Source organism: Nilaparvata lugens, chromosome 3, assembly GCF_014356525.2.
Source record: "Nilaparvata lugens isolate BPH chromosome 3, ASM1435652v1, whole genome shotgun sequence".
Classification (NCBI taxonomy): Eukaryota; Metazoa; Arthropoda; class Insecta; order Hemiptera; family Delphacidae; genus Nilaparvata; species Nilaparvata lugens.
Genome location: NC_052506.1, coordinates 97005125 through 97029487, shown reverse-complemented (window position 1 = coordinate 97029487; position 24363 = coordinate 97005125). Strand labels below are relative to the sequence as shown.

The 24363-nt window shown below is 34.7% G+C and overlaps 1 protein-coding gene and 1 long non-coding RNA gene across 2 annotated transcripts in view; one reads left to right on the top strand and one right to left on the bottom strand.

Annotated features, from left to right (window-relative positions):
• LOC111050017 (arylsulfatase B) overlaps positions 1 to 12350 on the bottom strand; it is a 25055-nt gene extending 12705 nt beyond the window's left edge. Inside the window, exons 1-3 of the mRNA XM_022336250.2 lie at positions 11671 to 12350; positions 1694 to 1884; positions 414 to 573 (exon numbers count right to left, since the gene is read on the bottom strand). Of these exons, the coding sequence (XP_022191942.2) occupies positions 414 to 573; positions 1694 to 1884; position 11671 (352 nt within the window). The 5' untranslated portion in view covers positions 11672 to 12350. The remainder of the gene's footprint in view (positions 1 to 413; positions 574 to 1693; positions 1885 to 11670) is intronic.
• Positions 12286 to 24363, top strand: LOC120350668. The gene is made up of 3 exons (XR_005570979.1): positions 12286 to 12400; positions 22442 to 22690; positions 24270 to 24363. It is a non-coding gene; the product is annotated as an uncharacterized LOC120350668 (long non-coding RNA).

The following is a 24363-nucleotide window of genomic DNA, read 5'->3' as shown; positions in this document are numbered from 1 at the left end:
GTAGAGAGACATAAATTTGATAATTCATTTCTTACAAGTTCAGATAAATAGTTACCGGTATTGGGAAACGTGAGACGTGAGTTTCATCTTATTTGAAATAAATACCATAGAGAAACAATAGCATAAGTAGATATCCCATGGTATAGGGCGTTTATGTCGCAACTTTTACTGTTATCTCAAGCCGATAGCCCACGTTATTCTTTCCCGTGAAGCTGTGTGACACTGGTAGTCTCTCATATTGTGCCGTTAATACACTCTTACCCCAACAAAACAGTAAAATTCGACAATAATCAAGAGTAATCGGCTTGAGATAACAGTAAAAGTTGCGACATAAACGCCCTATACCATGGGATATCTACGTACGCTATTGTTTTTCTATGATAATACTGAGAAAACCCGAACTGGTGACATACCTGTATGTATTGGATATTTTCCAGTCATCAACGCTGCTCTTGATGGCGTACAAACTGGTTGAACATAATGCTTGTTCAAAACTATTCCACTGAAAGCTAGAGCATCCAAATTAGGAGTTGGAATCTGATTCGAGCCGTGGAAACCGACATCATTCCATCCCTATAAATTAACATGTAAAAATTCAGAGTGGAATGTTTAATGAAATATTAGCCAATTTGAGATGAAATTAAGGAGAAATTGACAAAACTGGATTGTTATGAATTAACATGATTCTGATTTGAATACTATATCTCAGATAAATTGAGATTGTATCGGAATACTGGAGAATCAATTTTAGGTTTTAATCTTCTGTTGAAGTTTGAGCTTATTATAATATCTATAATATTTTAAAGGAAGTAATTGACTTATACATGTACGGGATAGGAAATACTGTACTCGATTGACGCATCATCACGTCTAAATTACTAAACTGATCAACTTGAAATTTTCCATAAAGATTCTAAATTTACCGAGGATGGTTATAGGCCAATTATTTTCGTTTTTATCAATGAATCAGATTTGATTTTATGATCAAACCAAATTTATTCTACTTGTAATTCGAAGTTTAAGCAACGATAAAACCTCAATTAAACAAATCTTTCTCCAAGTGAGTCTGTGCAATACCTACTATTACTTAGAATTGGTATGTGACGGTATTGGTAGCACGCGCAACTCATGAATGGAAGATAGCAGGTTATAGACCGATCAAACTCATTTTCATTTTGTTGAGAATATATTCAACTCTGATAAAGATTATCCACGTAATTTTGGCAAAGTAGTGAATAATTATTCTATTTTTCAATGTTTCCTGGTCATAAAGAGATTGCATTTTACAACACAAAATTTTCACCAGTGCAAAGGACTGGTTACCTGCAAGTCTTTGATAAATTCAATTGTTTTGTTTCATCGTAATAGGTACTGCTTAGCACTATGCACTTTGGAATAAGATTATAGTAGTACAGTGAATATCACCCCATCCATACTCATATATCTGCCAATAAATTTACATCATCATCATTTTCTGCGTTGTTCACAAAAGTAAAATAGATTGAATATTAGTTTATGAAGTAATAAAGATTTTAATACTCGTATATTATGCGATTAAGCTCAATAGAGTTCATTAACATGCATTCCAACATGCATTTATTTTTTCAATGATTTTCTGATAAGAAAAGCGTAATAATCTACTCAAAATCATAACAATTGAATCTATTTAAAGATGTGATTGAATTATTGTTACCATGTCATCAGCCAGTATGAACACAATGTGCGGTCTGGGACTCTCGGCAAACGCTTCTTCATGCTTTCTCTCAGTTTCGGCTCTTATTTGTGTTACATAAAAGTAAGAAGCGGCCAGGATGATGACCGACAGTATGGCCATTCCCAACACAACAGCCGCCTGCTTTTTACTCAACCAAACCCTGGTCAACACTGCAATTAAAAAAGTCATTTTAGTGTGAATCAACAAATGTTACGGAAGATTCTCTATGGTATTGGATTGATAACTGTTATTTCATTATTTTCCAAAAAAAATCCTCATTGTTATATTTTCTTACATCACATCTCTCCTTGCAGTCTCAAAACAACATTAACATATTAAGTCCAATAGTCTAATAAGCTTGATTGAAAGAGTCTAAATTTCTTAAACTTTGGAAGATTCAAAAACTCTTCAAGGAATATCATACATCGTGGAGAATCAAAAGATTATTGATTTCTTTCAACTATTTTTACAAATTTACTTAGATCTAGTTAAAAAATGGATTTTTAAATTAATATATAAGACGTGATGTTGTTGATGATGATGATGCAGAGGCGTGAAACAATGAACTTTATAGATGGGAGGTTGAGTGAAAACATTTCACTCGGAGTATAGGCTAAAGATATACATATGCATAGTAATATAATAGTTTATTATTTTATGATGTATTCTTATCAACTACTATCGGCTTGCACCCAAGTTTTATCTTATGCTAGTCGAGCCAAAAGACATATTTCGGTATTCTACATTTGAAATTTTGCAAAGTGTTGTACATTATTATTCCATGTACAATGTCATATTGAGATGATTATGATCAATCACTCAAATGTTTTTCCATTCATTTATACTTCACTCTATTTTGTCTACTTGATTGTAATTTCATAACAAATAAATTGAATTTGAATTCAAGTGGGCTACCTAGTTCATATTTCATAGTACAAAAGAGAAAACATTCAAACGTTTTTGGAATTGTATTTACCTAATGCTGCTATTGATTCCCAACATCAGAGTTCTAATAATATACCTGTGTAATAGAAGCATCTCAGTATGGTACTGAAACTCCCCTTAAGTTCTTGTTGCCACTTATCACTAACTTGCTTCATCAGCAAGATGAGCCTTCGACTTGGAAATGGTAGGAATGGTGGTGCAGTTTTGATAAACCAACAGTCTCGGGTGGTTCAATTTATTTTTCTAAAGTTTTTCGGATGACTAGGACTACATCATAGTTTATGAATTCTCGTAACTGAAGACTACCCGTGTTATCTGATGTCACGTTAAATTGGCGGTCCCGGCTAAAGCATGACAATCGTATTGCTCATTGACAGCTTAAATGATATATTCAGGCGAGATGGAACTTCCGTCAGGACCTCCCCACTATTAAAAACCATACGAATTTTATTAAAGTATTATTATATTGAGGTTGGCAAACATGCGATCACTCGTCCAATATGGGAGAACCAGACTTTTCGAAATGAAAAAATAGGTTAAGCTATGATTATACTTGGAAATCAGTTGGCTTCATGTACTGATTAGGAGAGGTGCATATTGTTTAATTATTGTGTTGGGTACCATGAAATACAAACGGTATATCGGTATAGTAGATTGCTCAAAATGTACCTAATCATAACTAAAATAAGGTATCCATGTGTTGCAAGTATATCTTTATTGTTTTAATTATTAGTGTTGATAGCTGAGTAATGAGAGCTTTATCGTTTTTATCAAAGTAATTCAATTTTCCTTTTTGTTGTAGTGCTAGACATGTGAAGGATAATATGCTGTTCTGAATATTATCGCGCGTTCCTAGCTTTGCACCCAAGGTCGACTCATCATAGTCATTCAACTGAAACGTTGGTATTAAGAAATGGAAACTGTCATTTTCCGATGATAATTATTCACAAATAGGTAACTAGCTCAAGCAAATTTGATAAGTAGTATTGGTATGATAACAATTTTAAACTTTGGTAATCATAGCCATTAAAAATACATCTAGTTAATGGCGTTCAATTCGAAGAAGGTTTCGTTGGATATTAATGTATTAATATGAGCTACATTATTCTGTACAGAATATACTGTAAGTTATATACAGAATACTGTTCAACTACAAACTGGATTGAGTGAATATGTATTCTAATAACCTACCAATATTGCGAGTGATCTAGCTTGAGTTATCAATAAAAAATCAATTAAATGGAAACGCATGACTTTGGTACAGTTTTGATCTATATATTTTCTTCAATTATTTATTCATTTATGCATGGATATATCATTGAAATGATTTAGTGAGTAAAACCAGACTGTTGATCCAATATAATAAACCTACTTATCTAACAAATTCACGTATAATTGAGCATATTCAAATTGATATTCAATAAAGTAGAAATATTAAAAAATTGTGAAGAGACCGTAAACGAGTGATTAGACGCACAGATGGAAAGAGGGAGAGAAAAATAATCCTCAGTATTATTAGGCGTGAGTAAAAGGTTTATCTGCGAATCGGAATCTTACAAATTTTTCAATTTATACAAGCGTGTTTACTAGGAAATTATAATGGGCACGCCTATCTGTGAATCGAACTTGAAACAGATTCCAGTAGTTATGATAGTCACTGCTTTATCACAACATCATTGCTATTAGTGGTTCTGTAATGAAGATAATCTCTCACATCTGAAGGCGTCGGAATAGTTAATCGTGCAAGAATCATGCAAAAAGGAATAACTTCAATTGCCAATTAATGAAACACTTATTTCTAATGATGGATGAAAAAACAAATGAGAAGTAACACAACAAATAGGGCCTACTTCTATCACGATTATCAGTCTGAACAGGAATCATAGAAATTGCAATTCTGTTGCGCCTATGTTGTTGTTTTGAATCTTTGGTAGCTCTCATCTCAAAATGCTAATTTAAGATTAAGTTCTGATAATTAGATGTGTGCAATATTGACGAGCAATGGATTTCCCACATAATCAGGTCTTTTGATGATGATTCAATCGCAGATAATAGGGTCTAATAACAGTCTACGAGTTCGCATCACAAGTCTCATCTACCATAGGCCTACATCACCGGATCCAGATAGGAAGAGTCAACTAATAATTTATTCTCTATTTAAACCTGGTTTATTTTCTCCATTGATATCTTAACATGATATCATTATTGAATGCGTTTTGAAAGTTGATTTTCCAGATGACATTCATGTATACAATATTGAATCAATTATTCATGTACTTTGTATCAAATGATCTTCAAGTCAACTCTACTCGATTTATAGAAGAGTAAATTTCTAAAACTGTTGCTCATATTTATTTTAAAACCAAGATGTTAATCTGTGTACTGCTCTATACTGTATAAGTCGGTAATATGTGAAACAGAAATTATTGTCTCTATGTAATAAATTTATACTAGTATGATGCTCTTTAAAACAGGTTCAAAATGAACAGAGGTCATAAAAGCTGTAGAGAATCAATATGTATATGTATATAATATATTCCTAGTATACATTATACATGTATTTCTAGTATTCAACATACTAGGGATCAGTTGATGTGTTGGAATATCCTTTTTTTATTTCTAAAGAACTAACTCTGAAGATTGATGGGAAATGAGAAGTGAGTGGTATGTTTGTTTGGCTGGAGAGAAAGAAACCTTCTTCCCTACTCTTTGGAACGAGCGACCTTCCGATTACACAACGCATTATTGAAAACCATCCAAGCTTCCATACAGCCTCTAATCAATAACACATCAAATATCAATTAGAGGGAAACATAATAAATCTGTACTGGAAGTAAACGCCGAAATAACAAGGTAACATCGAAAAGAAACACATCAGCAAAAGTGCAGTGCAGTGAAGCAAAGGGTCATACAAGAATGTCAATCACAAGTGGGGCTTCGAAATTGATGTATGGTTTATCCACGAAAATTGGGCTCGACGGGTTTTTCTTTCTTGAGTTTTTGCTTTGAAATTAATTTGGTTATTTGCGACTGATATATTTGGTTTGGTGACGTATCTGACTGAAGGACAGATATGCGCCGCCAGATCAGAATGATGAAGGAAAGTAACAAAGCCTTGTAGGCTAATCTTTAATATGATTCTTATTTTTTTTCGTGTCATTATTGTTTATATGTTGTTTATTTAAAATCTTGTAGTGTTAAAATAGAGAAAGGCGATTAAATCAGGCATTACAAAAACCTATTGCAGTTTTCTTGACTCTAGCGCGTTCGCCTGAATGAATTAACATAGTATAGACTCAGATATTTTCTAGTCGGCCTATTTTCAGAATTCTAAAGTTTTTCTTCCGATTATTTTCATTCTATTACCTTTATGAAGTCCAGGCAAAGTACACATTCTTATTTGAGAGCGTAGATATTGAGAAAGGTGAAATTGCATAACTTCATGTCAGCTTCGATGAACAATTAATAAATGAAGAATCTTACACTTTCTTTGTTCAGAATCAGTATATGATTAGCCTTGTTCCTACTCCCATCTAGAGATAGGGCACTTTCATTTTTATTACAGTGAATTATCACCATTCAACCCATAATGATAATAATATCCATCTATACCGGAAATCGATAAAATATTAACTATAATGACTTTTTAGTTGAGTACAATAATGAATCGACATGACATTCCTATCGAGAATAGTAATAAAACTCATCATTTGACCACAATACTATCCACCAGAAACTAGGCTACTCAGCTCTGGGCGTTAGTCATAAAAATATGATAATATTTTCATTGACAATATCGATTTTATTCAGCTTTTATTTTTTATTGTGAAATGCCAAAATATCTCTGTTGATAGTGTAGATAATATTCTAAACCACCTCAAGTTGTTCAGGCATTATAGGATAATTAGAAATATTCAATCTTCAACCTTTAGCTTTATCGAAGTTTATTTATTACTATCAAACTCCACAAAAGCGATGCAGCCGAACTTTTATTGACACCACTAACTCTCTGTAAACACCAAGACTAAACCGCTGCATTATAAGATAAAATATCTTTTATTGCCAATAAACATATACAATGCAGTAATAGGCAAAAGTCACAATACAAACAATACAATAGAAGTAACAAAATCATAACACTGGTAGAAGTAACAATACAATAAAAGTTACAATACAACCGACAACTGAACCAACCGATACAGTCATAGGAAAAGGAAGAAACAAAACACTGTACCACAAGTGTAAAATTATCTCAATATAGCTTATTTTTATGAACAAGAAACAATCTAATTTATGAAACTATTGTATTGTACCAGCATACGAAACTAACACTCCATACTAAGGCCCGGTTTTTAGGACACACAAATCCAATGAACCATCAAATCTATAGGTTCATCTATTAGATTTGATAAGTATAAAATCTAATGGACTATCAAATCTATATGATCAATGGTCTATTAGATTTGATAAGTATCATAGAAACCAGGCTAGCAGTCTAAATCTGTTTCATTACAAAACTTTCATTAATTTGATTAAAATATGTTTATGACTCTTTATACAGTAATGAAAATTTAGGGCCAAGTAGCTCTGGGCTAGCGTGAAAAAACAATTATTCGGGTATGAATAAACACTGAAACGCTGAAATCTTATTTTTGTGTAATGATAAAATTATAATAATGAATAAAGCGTCAGAAAGCTCTGAAGTATCACGCTTGCAACTCCCGATGGATGGTTGACCACTCGAGCCAAACATGCAATATAATATCATGGATGAAGTTACAAAAGATCTTCCCGGTGGTTCGAAACCAATCTAAATCTGTCGGCCCTCTTATTTCATCATCATCCTTGTCATCATTAATGGAAACCCAAAGATTTAAAACAAAACATATAATTTTCATTGGTATATTTTTTTGTATTTTTAGATGGCACAATGTTTTGTAATAATATTATGTTGTGCGGAATAAATTATTTTTTTGAATTGAAAATTGAATTGATTACTTTGTTGTCAATTTGTCATCATCCTTGAAGATCTACTAAAATTCCAAATTTCTTGCTAGAGAAAAACACGAGCTGATTAATTGAATCAGAATACGCATGTAGCATTCGAAGACGAGATTTCTGATCTGTAATCTTTTGCAAAAGTAAAAAATTGTTTTTAACAAACAATTTGTAAGAAAATCTGCTCTGTAAAAATCAGATAAGAAAGTATTCAAATTTATTTTTAGTTGGATATCGTTATCGTATTGAGTGAAATTGGCATCAGGTAAAGTGTTCGACGCAGCTAACTGACAAGACGAGAGCAGCAAAACGGTAGAATAAGCAGAGCACTGAGAATGATGGACAATAGAAAAATATTTCATAAATTAATCATAAGTTAAATAACCTAATACAAAAGGATATACATTGTGCAATATATTGTTCAGTTGTTATCCACTTCATATTTTATCACCTTCACAAGTTTAAATAGAATTTGATTAAAACTATACTAACTAAATCTAAACTACTTTTGATAACACTATTCATTACTGCTAATGGCTAATGCAATTTATTGCATTACGAACCGTCTCTGCATTTTGAATAATGCATGAGCATTATTCTCATAACTCATGTTTGAGTTCGGTAGCTGTAGCTCATAACATAAGCCTTCTACCATGATAGCCATAGGCTTTTTCTAATATTGGAGAGCTTGTAAAGTTGTTTTCTAATCAGAGTCGGAGGGTCATGTATGTAGGTGTACACTTGAAATCAGGAATATGATAGGTGAAGATGCAATCGTGACTAAGTAATTCGCACAGCAACTCATTATTAATGCGACTTCAGTTAGCTTATGTTTGCAATAAAAAGGAAGTTCATCATAGGTCACTGACCCTCTTTCTTGGGATTTTCCTTTCTTCTGTTTTGTTTCTTTTTGTTTTTGTACGCGTCAAGTAATTTCTCGAGCCCATCGCATGCATCCTATGAGAGAACATGTTGCCAATTTCCCCACTTCCAAGCTTATGCATAGTTTTGCGAACAAAGAGGTTATCTGCCAGCCGAGCACAAGCATAAAAATCTAGAGAACCAGTTTTCTGAATCCTCACAAACATGGAGCTTGAAAAACCTCAGAAACAATAAATATGAGCTTGGCCCACATTTCTTCAACTAATACTTTGAATTTGTATTGGATATTATAGCATAATCAATACAAGATAAAAATGGGAGTTCCTCAACCTAGTGGTCTACAGTTTAAAAATGGTTGGCTCACAGACAGAAATATTGGAATACCCCTAATCACGAATAAATAAATGGCAATACAGTGGAGAATGAAGGTCACATCAGGAAATTTAACAAGCGAGTAGCTTCTTTTTGTTCCGATGTTTTGTCAATAGATTCTCATCTTCAATTTCTAATATTTGAATAAGAAGTCCTCAAATTTCCTCAAATTAAGTAATGGTATTGTATTGATGATTTTACTCTCATTAAGTTAAGAGGTCTGCCAGTTAAGACATTAATCTATTACAAATGCTTAGTAATGGAAGTTATCAATGAAATATTTGAATTTTAGGAATTAATGATGATTAAAATTCAAATTCTCAATGCAAAGACTAATTGTGGATAAGACTGAATCTCAGGAACTATAATTGTCAGTATTGAGATTAATCAACCCTCTAATATTAGAGATCTGACTATAAATTCTTCCAACATTGATCTCTCATACAATATCAGAATAGACTTCGATTCCTGTAGACAACGAATTCCATCAAACCAGAACAAAAGAAGTACCTAAGAGCTATAGAAGAGCTATAGATGTTAATAAGAGAGTGCTCTCATATTGTGGGAGTTAAAACGGGCAACTGCTCTATGTAGCCTGAAACTTTCGTTTTCATTTCTCAGTGATGGATCTCTAGCATTCAAGGTCCAGACTATCGGATTGTTTCACCAGTAAATCGCCAATGGCATGGCAACCTTCTAACGGATGAGAAAGGTCAGTCCATCTGTCGGTAGGAGATTAACCGTTAGAAAACCCACACGCTGCTTTCACAAACTATTCCTTTAAAGCAATAAAGTCCAAAAAATAGGGATAATATTATCAATAAATGATTAATAGTGGGTACAGTAGTGTAAATAGTCAACGATTATTTCTTTGTTACATCTTAGAAATTTATCTGATTCAGATTGAAATAATCCGTGTACTATCTTCTTCAAATTAACTCAGGCATCTCCCCATTCTCTACATTCTCTCCAGACTCTCACAGAAGAACTAATTATCTTGCAAGAACTTGCGAAACTTGAGCATGAGTGAGTACAGTGTATTATCCGTTGAAAAGAGCATGAGTGAACGTTTAGCATATAGATCATTACAATGCCAAAAGTGATCCATTCATCTCAATGAGAAAATTAACAAAAATTATAATTTTTGTATATTCATGAGCCGCGACCCTTTACGTAGAAAACGAAGTGAGAACGACAGTGATTAATTGATCCGCTCCCTTCTCCAATTTGTTTTGTATTATTGCGCTCTTCAGTTTAAAAAAAAAATTATTGCAAATAGAGCCTAGTATTATTAGCGTATGACTTGGATTGTGGGGAGTCCCGTAGGTAGTTCCACTTCGATATCTCCCATGACGGAAAACAGTGATGATAGTAAATTTATTCTTGATTTTTCAGATAATTTTATTTAAGTACAACCTAGTAAGAGGCTTAGGTCCATTTTATACGAGCGCTGATGCCGCGGTGTTAACGCGGCGTAGGCAACGCTGAACCAAGTTATACACAGCGTTGTTGGCGCGCACTATCGAAGTACCATTGCCCAGTTAACGCGACGCTAAAAACGCCGCGGCATTAGCGCTCGTATAAATGGGCCTTAGATGCAAAAGTGCTTTTATATGAGGGGATAATATTATGGGAACTTAATTGCCGGTACATGATACATGTACTGTTCTATATGTTTTTAGACAGTTATCAAGTTCGTGCAATACCGTGAATCTTCGCTACACCCTATGTTTACAAGATCGTTAATCATAGACTAATCTAACTTGATCATTTTTATATTTACGATTCATATAGGCTAGACTGAGTTCACGATAAATTTGATATAATAAACTAGTTTTTGCTTTATCTCTTAGATTAATTTGCCTCAAATATTTAGTCAGTTTTTTTATTCCAGTCTACATGATTGGCTCCATTGTACTGTAGGTACTGTACTTTCAAAATACTGACATTTTTACTCCTCTTTAATAAACTTTATACTTTCATTCAACGCATACTATCGCATATGAGACTGATAATTATTATTGTGTAATAAAACTGGTAAGTGTTTCTCACTTGCTTGAGGAATTCCAAAGCTTCTTGAAAAAAATTACATGAAATAAAAGAGATCTCTCGATGTTTGAAACAATCGTGTTTATTTTTAAAAAGTTTAGAATCAACCAGAAACGCCAATCTAGTTTTTCCCTCGTTGGTGACTCTTAAGACTTTGAATTTTTTATTATTGTGAAAGATGCTGCTTGTTATCACTCTCTATTCAATGCATTGTATTGTATTATCTACTCCATATCATTATATCTACTCAGTTCTTTTGAAATCCAGTTCAAATAATTGAATTTCAGTTGAATGTTGAGAGTTGAATTCAGTTTTGCATTTATATCATGAACATAACTATTCAATGTGAATATTGATTCTGTATTTATCTTTTATTGCATGTGTCGTGAAATTAATTAAATTGAGCATTTATTTTGAAACAGTAAATCATTATATATATATATATATATATATAATATATATATATATATATATATATATATATATATATATATATTGTATTAGTGAACGAAGAAATATAGAAAATTAACGTGCTCTGATTTTTTTCTATTATTCAATATTTGCAGATGAAGCAATCAAGTAGAGTTTTTCACGAGTAGAATAATAATTTATGAGAATCTCTCCAAAATCAATTTTTCACTGCACCCTAATAATTTTCACCATCAAAAGAAAAATAGTGTTAACAAATATAACGATTCGAAGAAACTCACTTTTGTCTGGATTAGTTGGTCTTTGCGGATGAAACGATCAGACAGAATTTTCCTTAGATGGAAAATTGAGGAGAGTTTTCTTCCGTTGCTGGCCCCCACTAGATCCCACTCTATTACACACTAGACTTTGATGCACTCACTGGCCCTGGCCCTGACAAGCTAGCTTGCCGGCAACTGGCGTACTCGTACTAAGTACTGAGACGTAACTCCCAGTCGGAACCGACACACAGACCAAAGACGTAACCTGTTCTTATCACAGCTGGGAAAGCCAGCACCAGCACTTTACTCTCTCACACTCTCACTCACAACTGTGACTGATTGACGCTAAACAGAGAACGTGACTGAAACTCACGTCTGCCATTCCTACACCTTGAAAAGCGTCAATTTTTAGTAACCTGAATGTGTAAAATTAAAACTTCAAAATATTTTTTTTTTAATAGAAGTTGTAAAACACATATGTAGGTGTAGTGGATTTATCTGTGAACCGTGGATTGAAAATGTTCTCAATATAGAGGAATTGACAAAGGTCCATAATAAATTTACTCAACTTGAATGATTCTCTATCAGTAGCCTAATATTCATTTACCCAACATTTAAAACGGATGACAACTGACAATTGAGAGTCTGTGCGACGCAGTGGTAGCGGACGGTCGTGTTTTCGGGAGCGGTAGTGATAAGATAGCCTATCGGTTTTACTTGTCTGCCAGCTAATACTGTAGTTAGAGAATAGGTACTGTTACTAATAATATTAACCTAACATTTGTTTAATACTTTATTATTTTCTTTCTCTTTCTCAAATACTGATCTCACTAACTCGAAAAATGTTATTTCAATAGATGTAACATATTCAATTTTACTACATAAATTACAGCAAATTCCACTACTTAATAATTCAATTAAATAAAAATTGTAACTCAAACCTCATTCTCGTAATAAGAAGCCGAAATAATGTACTGTGTGAATCCCCGATTGCTTCAATAGAGCAAACTAAATTTCCTCTCAAATAAAGTACCGTAACTAAACAAAAGCCAAAAATAGTAAATCTATAATATTATAAAAATACATATACAATTTTAGTTGAGGTCAACCGAATTACTCACGCGTGGTTTCACTATATAAAGTCATAGATATCTGAATTGGTTGTAGCATAAAATGGTTTAATTCTACTCTACACAGGTCGAAGCGGATATTCATTGGCAAGCTGCTTTGTAGGTTTGTAAACATTGCATCTTGCAACAGTCGCTCGTGGCCCGGGCCTGGACGGGGCACGACCGACAGAAATCCGTTTTCGTTTTTCTATTTTTCGCCTGTTTTGATCTTGTCTTATAACTATATTTTATGGTGTATATGTATACTATACTGTGTATGCTATCTACTATTGAAATACTGCTCTGCTCTTTCATGTGCAATTTTCCTTCCTGACATATTAATTAATTTTCACGATTTATAGAGCCTAACATCAATAAAATAGACTGAATCCTTGATAAATAATTCTGTCAACAATATATTCATTTAGATTGAGCCCATTGGTAAACTGTTTAATCTAAGTAATGATAATAATATAAAGTCTTTTTAAGATAAATAGATAAATAAATACGAAATTTTTGTTCGTCCGTAAATATTGCAGCAGAATTATTGTTTTCATTTAAGTAAATTGTTGAACTATATTTCCTCCTAATTCATAGAATAAAACCTTTCTTTTTTTGGTCTTCCCATTGTTCTTTACCACTGATACGTTCATTCAGGTGAAAAATTAAATTCTTTTCGTCTATAATCACTATCTAAATTTTCCCTGATAACAATAGAACTTTTGTAATAACTTTTTGTGTAGTTCAATTTTTGTAATAACTTCGTTGACTCGAAACTATTAATTATATATATAACAAATAGTAATAGTATCTGCATGCATGTTTAAGGCTAACAGTTGAAATTTAATCCATTGAGCAATATTGTAAAAATTCAATAGTAATAAGCAATAAGAATAAGGAGCACAAATTAATCAGTAGTGATTCAATAGATGACTGCATAGCTTCTTCCATTCTGAGTATATTGGTGTTTCAGTCATTTGTCACTCTTAATTTGCAAAAAATGTCTGTCCTCACATACAAAATGCGAGAAACAACACATGCATCTACCACGTAAAGCAGTGCTTTAGAAAAAGTTATAGTCCAAGCAATAGTGACCTTGTATGGAGATGTATTATTAAGGGTTGTACAAGCTCAATAACAACTGATTTGGTGTGTGAGAAGATTAAAGCGTGCACCGGCAAACATTCCAATCATGCAACACCTGCTACTCCATCGAAGCTTATTAATATTATAATGAGGAGGTAGAAAATGCGAAAATTACAAAAATATCAAACTTTGAAAATAGAATGTCTCTTGATTCAGTAATAAATAAGCACCGGAAAATTGATTCATGTGACGTGGGATGTCAAACAGACGATTTGGTTCTCAAGGAGAAGGACGAACTGGTCTCTCGAGTGAGTGAGCTTCTTGTTCATAGGGATGCACTCATACAAGAAATCCAAAATCTCAAGTGCAAACCCAGTAACGTTAATGCAGTAGATTCCAATGAAATCATCACTGAACGCTGGCTGAGTGATTCAGAAATCTGGAACGAGCTGAGGGATCTGCACGAGGCAAAAGATGTCCTTATATTACATCCAATTATTTGCACACAAATCATGCTTGCCAATAACGATAATGATTCCGTTGATAGTATAGAAAATTTGAGCCCTTTTGACTATAAATTAATATCGGCCCCAATCTCAAACTCCAAAATAGACACTGTGAATGGTGGAAATACTGAAGGATCTCACTGGAGTCTGATAGCTATAAAGCTGCCTGACAAAGTCTTCTTACATTTTGACTCTGCATCCGGATTGAACAATGAGATTCAGCAACTGTTTTCTATGAAATGCTCTCCAAATTGATGAATATAGTGAGCACATCATCTTTCAAACAATCCCAGTGTAGGCAGCAGGAAGATTCTCACTCGTGTGGTTGGGAAGTTGTAAAAAATGCAAAACTCCTGGTGAACCTATTGAGAGAGAATCCAGAGTTTCTAGCTGGGAATAAATGGTTGGACTTGAATATTGATTTTACAAGTAGGCCTAATATTGAGAGTGAAGCTGATGAAAATGATTTTGTTGAGGAATCAAACATTCTCAAAATCAAGATCAAAAAGCAGCAGAAGCGGATTCAGAAGTTAATTGAAAATACAAATATGCTAAACCAAGAAATAAAAAAGCTCAGCTCCACATCACAGTTCAATAAAATCACGCTGAGGGACAACGCACTCACTGAATCAAACACTAATCCTCATCATAGAAATGTAATAATATAGCCGACAGTCAAGCTAGAAATCTGAGTTGCCAGCTACAGAATTATCTGCCAAAAGATCATGGATGCTGTGGCCTAGTATATCTTGGCGCTTCATTAGCTGAAATTACTAATAAATATATTCACAATTCAGAGCTTTACCCTAACCATAAAACTTGCTTAGTTGTCGTGGGCGGAACCAACATTTTCACAGAAACCTCCACAATATCACATGTAGAATTATACATACTATCTCTCAGGTATTTCATTTCAAGACATAACGGCATTCAAATAATCCTTTCTGACATACCATACCACTACGATCTGGCAGAAAGGTCACTCCAAAATAATCTCATCCGGAAGGCAAACCTACACATAAGTAAGCTATGTCACACTAACTCAATAAAGCTGATCAAACTATGGAGCCTGCCACGCCATTACCACACAAAACACGGGTTGCATTTGAACAGAATGGTTAAAGGTTACATTGTGAAGGAAATCCTACATGCTACTCTTCACATTGATGGCCACTTTCATCCTGATGAGACGGATATACAGGTAGAGGACTTGGAACAGGATAGAAGAGATCCATGTACTGACACTGATGGACTCACATGCAAACAAAACCTTAGAACAGAGAGCAACATTTCAAAAAACTTCTCAACTCCTGCAAACAGCCTTACACATCGAAAGTATTAAACAAAAAACAGGCATTGAGCACAAACAAAAACCCAAACAAACCAAAAAACAGAAAGTTGAAAATGTTTTTCCTAAACATACAAAGAGGCCTTCAGAAAAAATAGATCAGCTGGTAATTGAATTGGACAAGATAAGACCTCACTTCCTATTAATAGCAGAACACGGACTCAACAAGAATAAATTGGAAACTACTAATATACCAGGTTACACTTTACAATCAGAATTCTCAAGGAGGCAATATATGTGGGGTGGCACAGCTATATACTCACGCAACATGATGGACTTCAACCTTCAAATAATAGACACAGAATCATCTTCCATGGAATTGACATGTGAAATAGCTGCACTGAAATTTAAAACAAAATCTCAAGGGCTTATAATAGTATGCATCTACAGACCGACATCGGGGAATACCCTGGAATTTTTAGAATATATGGTCAAGTTTTTGACTAGCATCATGACAAAAAACGAGAATATTGCAATAATGGGTGATTTAAATATAAACTCTCTAAAAGATTCTCCAAATTTGAGAAAACTAAAGAAAATCTTGGCACAGCATAGTTTAGATATTGTACAGCTTCCATCAACTCGACAAACTACAGACACAGAAACTAGCATAGATTACTGTATTACAAACCATGATCAGGCCTACAGTCAGGATTATAGATAATGTAATATCAGATCACAAAGGATTAGAATGCATTTTAGACACAGCCGTGAATCTGCAAACACCTCATATGACAAAGATAAGACAACTGAACACTCAAAATATGGAACTAATTAGACTATGTCTGCAAAGAGAGAGTTGGAGTGAACTGACAAATACAAGATCTGTAAATGATAAGTACAATATTTTTATCAAAACAATGCAGTACCATCTAAATTGCATCTGCCCGTTTAAAGATAAAAAACTTGGCACCCTGAGAAAAAACCAATTCAAAACAACAGAAACAATTAGAAAGTTGAGACAGAGGCTTCTTGATGCTAATACCATATACATGCTGACTGGAGAGCAGTATCACAAGGATAAATATTCCTATCTGAAGAAATTATATGATTGTGGAGTCATAAATGAAAAGAAAAGACATATAGCAGAGAGAATAAAGCGGTCAACCAACCAGACAAAGGAGACATGGCGGGTGATAAATGAAGAGAGAAAGAAGAGGAGGAATGATGATGAGGATGAGGGAGTCTGTCTGAGAATAAATTGCAATTTAGAAAAAAATCCCCACAACCTAGTGGAAGTCTTCAATAATTATTTCTTAAATATAGAGCAGACAGACCATCAGACATCAAGCACTGCTAATTGTGAATTGGAACAGAGTGATGAGGAATTGCTGGAGGCATACAAGAGAGTGACAGAGAAGGACATGCTTGAAATTTTCGCAAAAACAAAACACAAGTACTCAGCAGGTATAGATGGAATCCCAGGGAAACTGCTGTACCATTGTCGAAAGGAAATTAATTGCCTACCCAATCCTACAAATAATCAACTTTCCAATAAGAGAATCAATAGTGCCCGACAGCATGAAGATATCACTTGTCCATCCAAAACATAAGAAGAACTGTAAAACTGACATTGAGAACTACCGACCGATATCGAATCTGCCAACGCCATCTAAATACTTAGAAAAAGCTATATACCTACAGATATTAAACTTTCTTAAAAGAACTGAAAAGATCCACCAATATCAACATGGATTCAGGGACGATAAATCAACTGATACAGCTATAGCAAATTTCATCCACTTAATTACAGAGAACTGGGAGCAAAAAAACAGGGTCTCGGTGGTTTTCCTGGATCTCTGGAAGGCATTTGACTCCTTGGACTGGACGATTCTGCTGTCTGAAATAGAATATATAGGGATACGAGGACAGGCAAAGAAATGGCTGGAAAACTACTTAACAAATAGGTACCAAATTGTGGAGCTCAAATATAATAAATGTGGGAGAAAAATGACTGCTAGGACTCTGCCCCAGTCTATGAGAAACGGAGTGCCACAGGGATCTGTGCTAGGGCCCTTACTCTTCCTCATTTATATTAATAGCTTGCCTAAAAAACTCCCAAGAGCTTCAGAATGCATACTTTTTGCTGATGACACTACATTAATAATTAATGGAAAAACCCAGGAGGAGCTACAGTCACATTATAACACACCAATAGCCTCAACAAAAAAAGCCTTGTTAGAATTAAAATTAAATATAAACAGATCAAAGAGTACCATAGTAAACTTTCAAACACAGGCAAGGATCATGAATGCCAGTTGAATACTGAGGAGGAGATTTCGGGTTCAGCAAGATTCCTGGGCATATATTAGATAGAAACTTGACATGGCAGGAGCACATTGAATCACTGTGTAGCAAATTATCCACATCACTCTATGGGATAATAAGAATAAGGAGTATAGCAGATAAAAGCACTGCAATGATGGCCTATCATTCATTATTTGCTTCACACATCAGTTTAGGCATAATAGCCTGGGGAAGCGCACCGCACACATACATAGAACAAATACTGATATTACAAAAGAAATCAATAAGGATTATGAACTGTTTGCCATATGACGCTCACTGTAGGCCTTACTTCAGGAGGGACAGAATCTTTACAGTAGTATCCCTCTCTATATCTACAAGACAATTCTATATATAAAAAAGTATGTAACGGTTAGGCCATGTAGACACAATATACATGAACATAATACAAGAGGAAAAAACTATTTCGACCTCCCATACAGTAGACTGCTGAAAACACAGAGACAGCCACATACACAGGGTTTCCGCTTTCATAATTGCCTGCCACACGATATAAAAAGTATAAAAGAGCCTAAACCAGACCATTTAAGAAAGCTCTAAAAAAATACTTTTTAGACAATCCACTCTATTCACTGAAAGAATTTCCAGTGAAGAGTGTAATTCAAAAGTAGCGACTTTCATTCGCTTCCTTGATGTGCCCCTCATCCTTGTGATGTAGGTGGTGAAAAAAAATGAAAAAAAATGAAAAAAAAATGAATGACCAGTATAACATGGATGTGAGGAAGTGTGTGCCCTGCTATCAACCCCTTAGACTGGGGCGCCCCCTCTCCAGGGCCAATGACGCAACCCCACCCCTGAATGTCCCAAAATTTGGTACTAGCCTTCCCACAAGTAACGAGTCATCGCTTCCCCTCACCTGTGGCCACCCATTGAGTGAGCAGCGTTTCATACTCTCGTTGGATAGGTGACCACTCAATCAATCAATCAACTAGAAACAATTTAATTCTGAAATTATTGTACGAGTTAATGAATATCTACCTACCTAATAGAAATAACACTATGGATAAATTTATGTTTTATCTCTCACCATTATCCTCTTTACTATTTATGCAAAGGATTAGGTTACATGGCAAAGGATTGGGATACATGGCAATCACACTAAGTACAAAATCAATAATAATGATGGTGAAGTATTAGATATGATAACCGTCCGTTCTATATCAGTTTCGTATCCTTTTTAAATCCAAGTTTCACATGAATTTAACCAAAATTCGTAACTTCTTCATGAATTTTATTACATTCAAATATTTCATTTGGGTACCCACTTTGCCAAAAATGGAAATATGAAAATAAATTCAATTTGCAATTCGGTTTAACAAGATCCCAAGTTAATAGTACAATATATTATAATCATTCACCCAGGATCAATTTGCATTAGACAGAGCTTTGCAAAGAGCTTGCATTTTATTTTCACTTTCAATATGCTATTACCTAAACCCAAGTCCATTTTCTCTTCTGCTAATGCCAACTTCACTCTCCAAGCGATTGTTGTCGAAGTCGTGAGCGAGACGGTACGTCTAGTGGTCTACGGTAATCTTTTGTAAAAAATCTCATTACAGTAGCTCACCACAACTTAGTCGATTAATACTGTTCAACAGTATTTTCCTCCTAATTTCATCCATAGAATTTGCATAACTGTTTCGAATTACATTACATTGCAAAAATGAAAGAGATGGGAATAGATCCAAGTGTTTTGTAGAGTACTAAGATAACGTTTCTAAAAACAAATCTGCTGGCAAGATGATATGCATCTCCCTAGCTTGTTGAAGAACCCAGTGGTGGGGGTGAACACCCCCAAGCCCAGAAGCCCTAGGGTCCATGGACAGATTTAAATTTTGACCCCCCTCCCAGAGTTTTCTAAGACGTCCAACCAAGTCTCTTCCTGTGGCCACACCTGAAGAAACTATAAACTTGTCAGATAACTAACTTTGATTCAAGGGGAACGCGCCAACTAAGCTCCTTTTAAAACCACTTTTGAGGGGATTGGTTGACGGCGTCAACTGAGCTCCTGAGAGAGGAGCATAACTTACGGGTTAACTTACGGACACGTCTACGGTCCCAACAACCAGTCCCCTCTTGACCAGTAGGGGATTGGCTGTCGGGGAGACTAGTTGACGCCAGCGTGCAAGCAGCTTGGTTGTCATCTCCAAACCTGACAACCAAGCTCCTTGCTCGCTCTGAGTGCCAAAGTTTTTCTTCTAATAATCGAATTCATAGAATGTGTTAAACAGTGTCTGTGATTGTACTACTTCCCCCTCCCCCGCTTCAAGCTGGATTCAATGTTCAATCAGAGATCGGCTGTCGACAACCAGTCCCCTCATATCCAGTAGGGGATTAGATGTCTGGGAGACTAGTTGATGACAATGGTATATTTTGCCAGGGGATTTACTGACGCCTTTGATCAAAATTACGAGAAGCTTAGTTGTCGGGGAGACAGGTTCGCGGCGACCCTGTTAGCTCTGATAGCGCTACATCTAGTCGAGGGTATGAATCTCGCCGGTAAGAATAGACGTTTGTCTCAATGCATCACCCGCGCACAAGCGAGTAGCTTTTGTAAGTATCATCATGAATAAAAAACGTATGAATTGATTACAGTATAAGATCCAAGAATCGAACAGGCACGTTCGATAAGATCTTCAATAATAGACGTGTACTGTTCTATAATAAGAAATATGGCCAAAAAAACAAAGTTTTCTCCAGTGTTATCAGAATTTTTTAGAACTAATCGATTGAGAATTTTTGTCTTAGGATTAAGAGTGTGGGACTCTTCTGAGATTTCAAACATTGCTGTTGTCCCATGAGGGGGGGGGTCATGACACTGACGAGGGCGGTGGACACTACTAGAGTTATCCGTGCTACCCTAGTATTTGTTTTTGGAACGTCTTGACCTAAAATTGATTTAACTTTGCGCCTGTTTTTTCCATCATTGAGGATTTTAATTTATCATAAAACTCAATGAACGGAGCCGAGGGGATGCAAATACATCCTGATGATACAAATATCTAGAATTTATGTAAATATGTAAACTTATATAAGTCTAATATACATAAGACATTGAAGAAGAGACTCACCTGAGGATTATATCAGCACTCTGCCTTACACCTATCTACTACCTTGATCCTCCATCAACTACTTTTATTGCATAGATAGAAGTAGTCTTGTGGTTATTTTCAGCAGAAAATTGACAGTTGGTTATTACTGAGCAATGAAGAGCGAATACATCAATTGCATCATCCAATGAGCAATCTTCTGGTTTCAATTGTAGTACAATATTTTTTATAGAAAATTACGTTATAATCACGCCAATTACAGTATAGTTACAAACATCATTCATGCACGTAAGATTTTTTCTGAATATGTGACAGGATACCTAGTTTCTCTTACAACAATATAAGCTTCTGCAAATAAGATACAATAAAACATAATCCAAAATTAGAATTAAAATAGTTCCTGTTCATGAAAATGAGATTCAAGAAGGAAGATTGTATCAACAATGAAATATATCACGGTACCTGAATATGATAGTCTGAAAAACAAAGTTTCACTTTTTTAAAGCTGCACGTATAGCTTCCAGCAGAAACTTATTTCTGTGTATAGCTGAAGAAGAAATGCCAATAATTATTTAGAAACAATTATTGATAAGAAATTAGGGGAAAACCTAGGTGCAGTTTAGGACACTGAAGGAAGAGGAGAGGGGTGAAAGTTGTTGATAAGTGTTGTTTTAAGTGTTATTCACATGATAAGACATGGCCATTTTTTTAAATGGAATACAATTATATTTTATTGATTAGTTTGCAAGAGTTCGAACTCGCTCGAAGTTATTTGAACTCAATATTTATGATCATATTGTTAACTAGGCTTACCTACAGTTATTATATTATCATGTTTATATAGTTTCTGTAGGCCTACCTACTGTAATATTGTTATAAGTATATCTAATACCTATTGTTATAAGTATATAGGTGCTTTTAAATGTTCGGTTGACTACTGAGCTCCGCCTTGTAAGGAATGTTTTCATTTCATTTGCATAATGAATTTTAAATTTGGAACTAATGCAATCGTCTATTCATTATTGAAATTACTATTTTCCCAATCCATTGTCATGTAGGCTTTATATTGATTTCAGAATTTATTCTTCAGCTTCAAATAGGCCGACTTACAGGCCTATATTCACATGGTTCCGCCACCTATATTCCTATAGGTTCCGCCACGGGAAATCGACAAAGAATGTTTCAAAAACAAATCTGCTTCACTTTTTTAAAGTGGAAAAATAATTCATTGGCAGAAATAATTTCCATAGAGTACGGTAGTGGGCTATGCTATTTCATTCACCTATGAGCAAAAAATGTAGACGCACTGAAATATTAGACGCGGCTCTATCCAAAATAGTTGACAAACGATCTGAGATTTTCTGCTCTATTACCTACTTGTTGCAGCTTCGCCAATGTACATTGAAGAGTTCTATTGAAGACCAAAAACTTTCAATACCCATTCAATAAGAAATCACACATCTAAAATCCAACTTCAAGATTTCTGATTAGTGATAATAGACAACTTATTGGAGAGAGTGAAGGCTATAAAATGTTGAAGCATCTCTACATTTTGTCAGCGAGAAGATGGAGAACCTAAATGGAGCGCGTACCATAAGAACCTTTATGATGATATATATCATTTTTCGTACACAGGTAAGTCAAATTGCATACTCTTAAAAAAACTTATTTCTCACTATAAATTTTATTCTGACTTTGAAATAGTGGAGTGCTGTTCCAATTTTTAGAAATCCTAGCAGGAATGCAGGCGATCTTAGAGATGCCTCATTATAACAGATTACAGCATTAGGGTATTTGTGAGAACTGGACTAGCAATGAGGTATGATTCGCTTACTGAGGATTTAAATATGGAGATTCTGACAATTGAGCTTAGCAACTGCACAGTTATCTATTATTGTTTTTTCCAGATTGGTTTCTACAGTGATGTAAACAATTGACTCCCCAATTATTTATAAGCCTCCAAATGAGAAATTCCAATGTCCCCTCCCCTCAGAGAATTTCTTAGATCAGAAAAAGCAATTCATTACTTGAAAATTTAAAAGCCATAGCTTCATCTTTTGGCTTCAGATGGGTCAGCAAATGAAGGTGGAAATGGCCAGGAGATACCGATACTGAGGTCGTTTGATCCCGAACTTGAGTGATCCCCTTCCATCATCAACGGTTTAACTTCAAGTATGTAAACTGGAGGAGGTTTATAGAGACTTTTGATGCAGCGTTTCTTGACATTGATCCCAGATAATTTTGACACCTATGTGGAAGCAGTAAAGTGATGCTCATAGTAATGAATCCCTATAGGTATGAAAACTTACATCCCTTCTGGTATGATAAGTGAGTACCTAAGAAAATCCAGAATTTGATTCATTTCCAATAAGGGAATTCATTTAGCAGCAGGAGTTCTCTCCCTCTCCCAAGCCCATTGATGCAACCCTCCCCCCTCCTGAAATTAGAGAGAATTGGAGACCCAATTATTGTTACCAAATTGTTTGTAGACGATATGATGAAAATGAACTATCAAAATATTCTATCATAATATTATTATGAAAATTCATTATTAAATCATGAACTTTTTTTCAAGGAATAAAATAAAGGCTTTATGGTGTAGTATTGATCATTATCAACAAGAACCAACAATTATCAATACTAGTAGTTCTGTGAACAGTAGACCTCACGCAGTATTCTCATCCACAAGTACCTGATCGAAACTATAGACCTTATGGAAATACAGCAATAGACTGGCCTCTCCACCATCTGTGTAATCACTTGTCAGCTGATTTATGATGAATAATTCTATAGTCTGATTTCTACTCTAATATTTGCGTATGAAGGAGTCTCCTTTTTCCTTTTATATTATCCTTGAAATGCAAAATTTCCAAAAACTTTGTAAATACGTCGACGCGCAATTGATAAAGGAACATACCTGTCAAATTTCATGAAAATCTATTACCGCGTTTCGCCGTAAATGCGCAACATATAAACATTTAATCATTAAGAAAAATGCCAAACCATCGACTTGAATCTTAGACCTCACTTCATTCGGTCAAATATAATACCAGATAATAAATTTGGATGGCCATAAAGGCAGTGGAAAAGTGTCAATAATCCCTCTCTATGTAGTATTTTCTGTTTCACTTAGTGCCGGTTGCACAATAGCCGGCTAAATTTTAATCGTTGTTAATCGTCTTTTCAAAAAAGCCTTTTTTGCCACACTACACAGAAAGCAGCTGTTTTCCAGTCCCCACGTAGATCTGAAAGACATTAATTGCAGACAACTCTCGTCTCACGTCAGAACAGGTTCCGGCCTAGCCCGG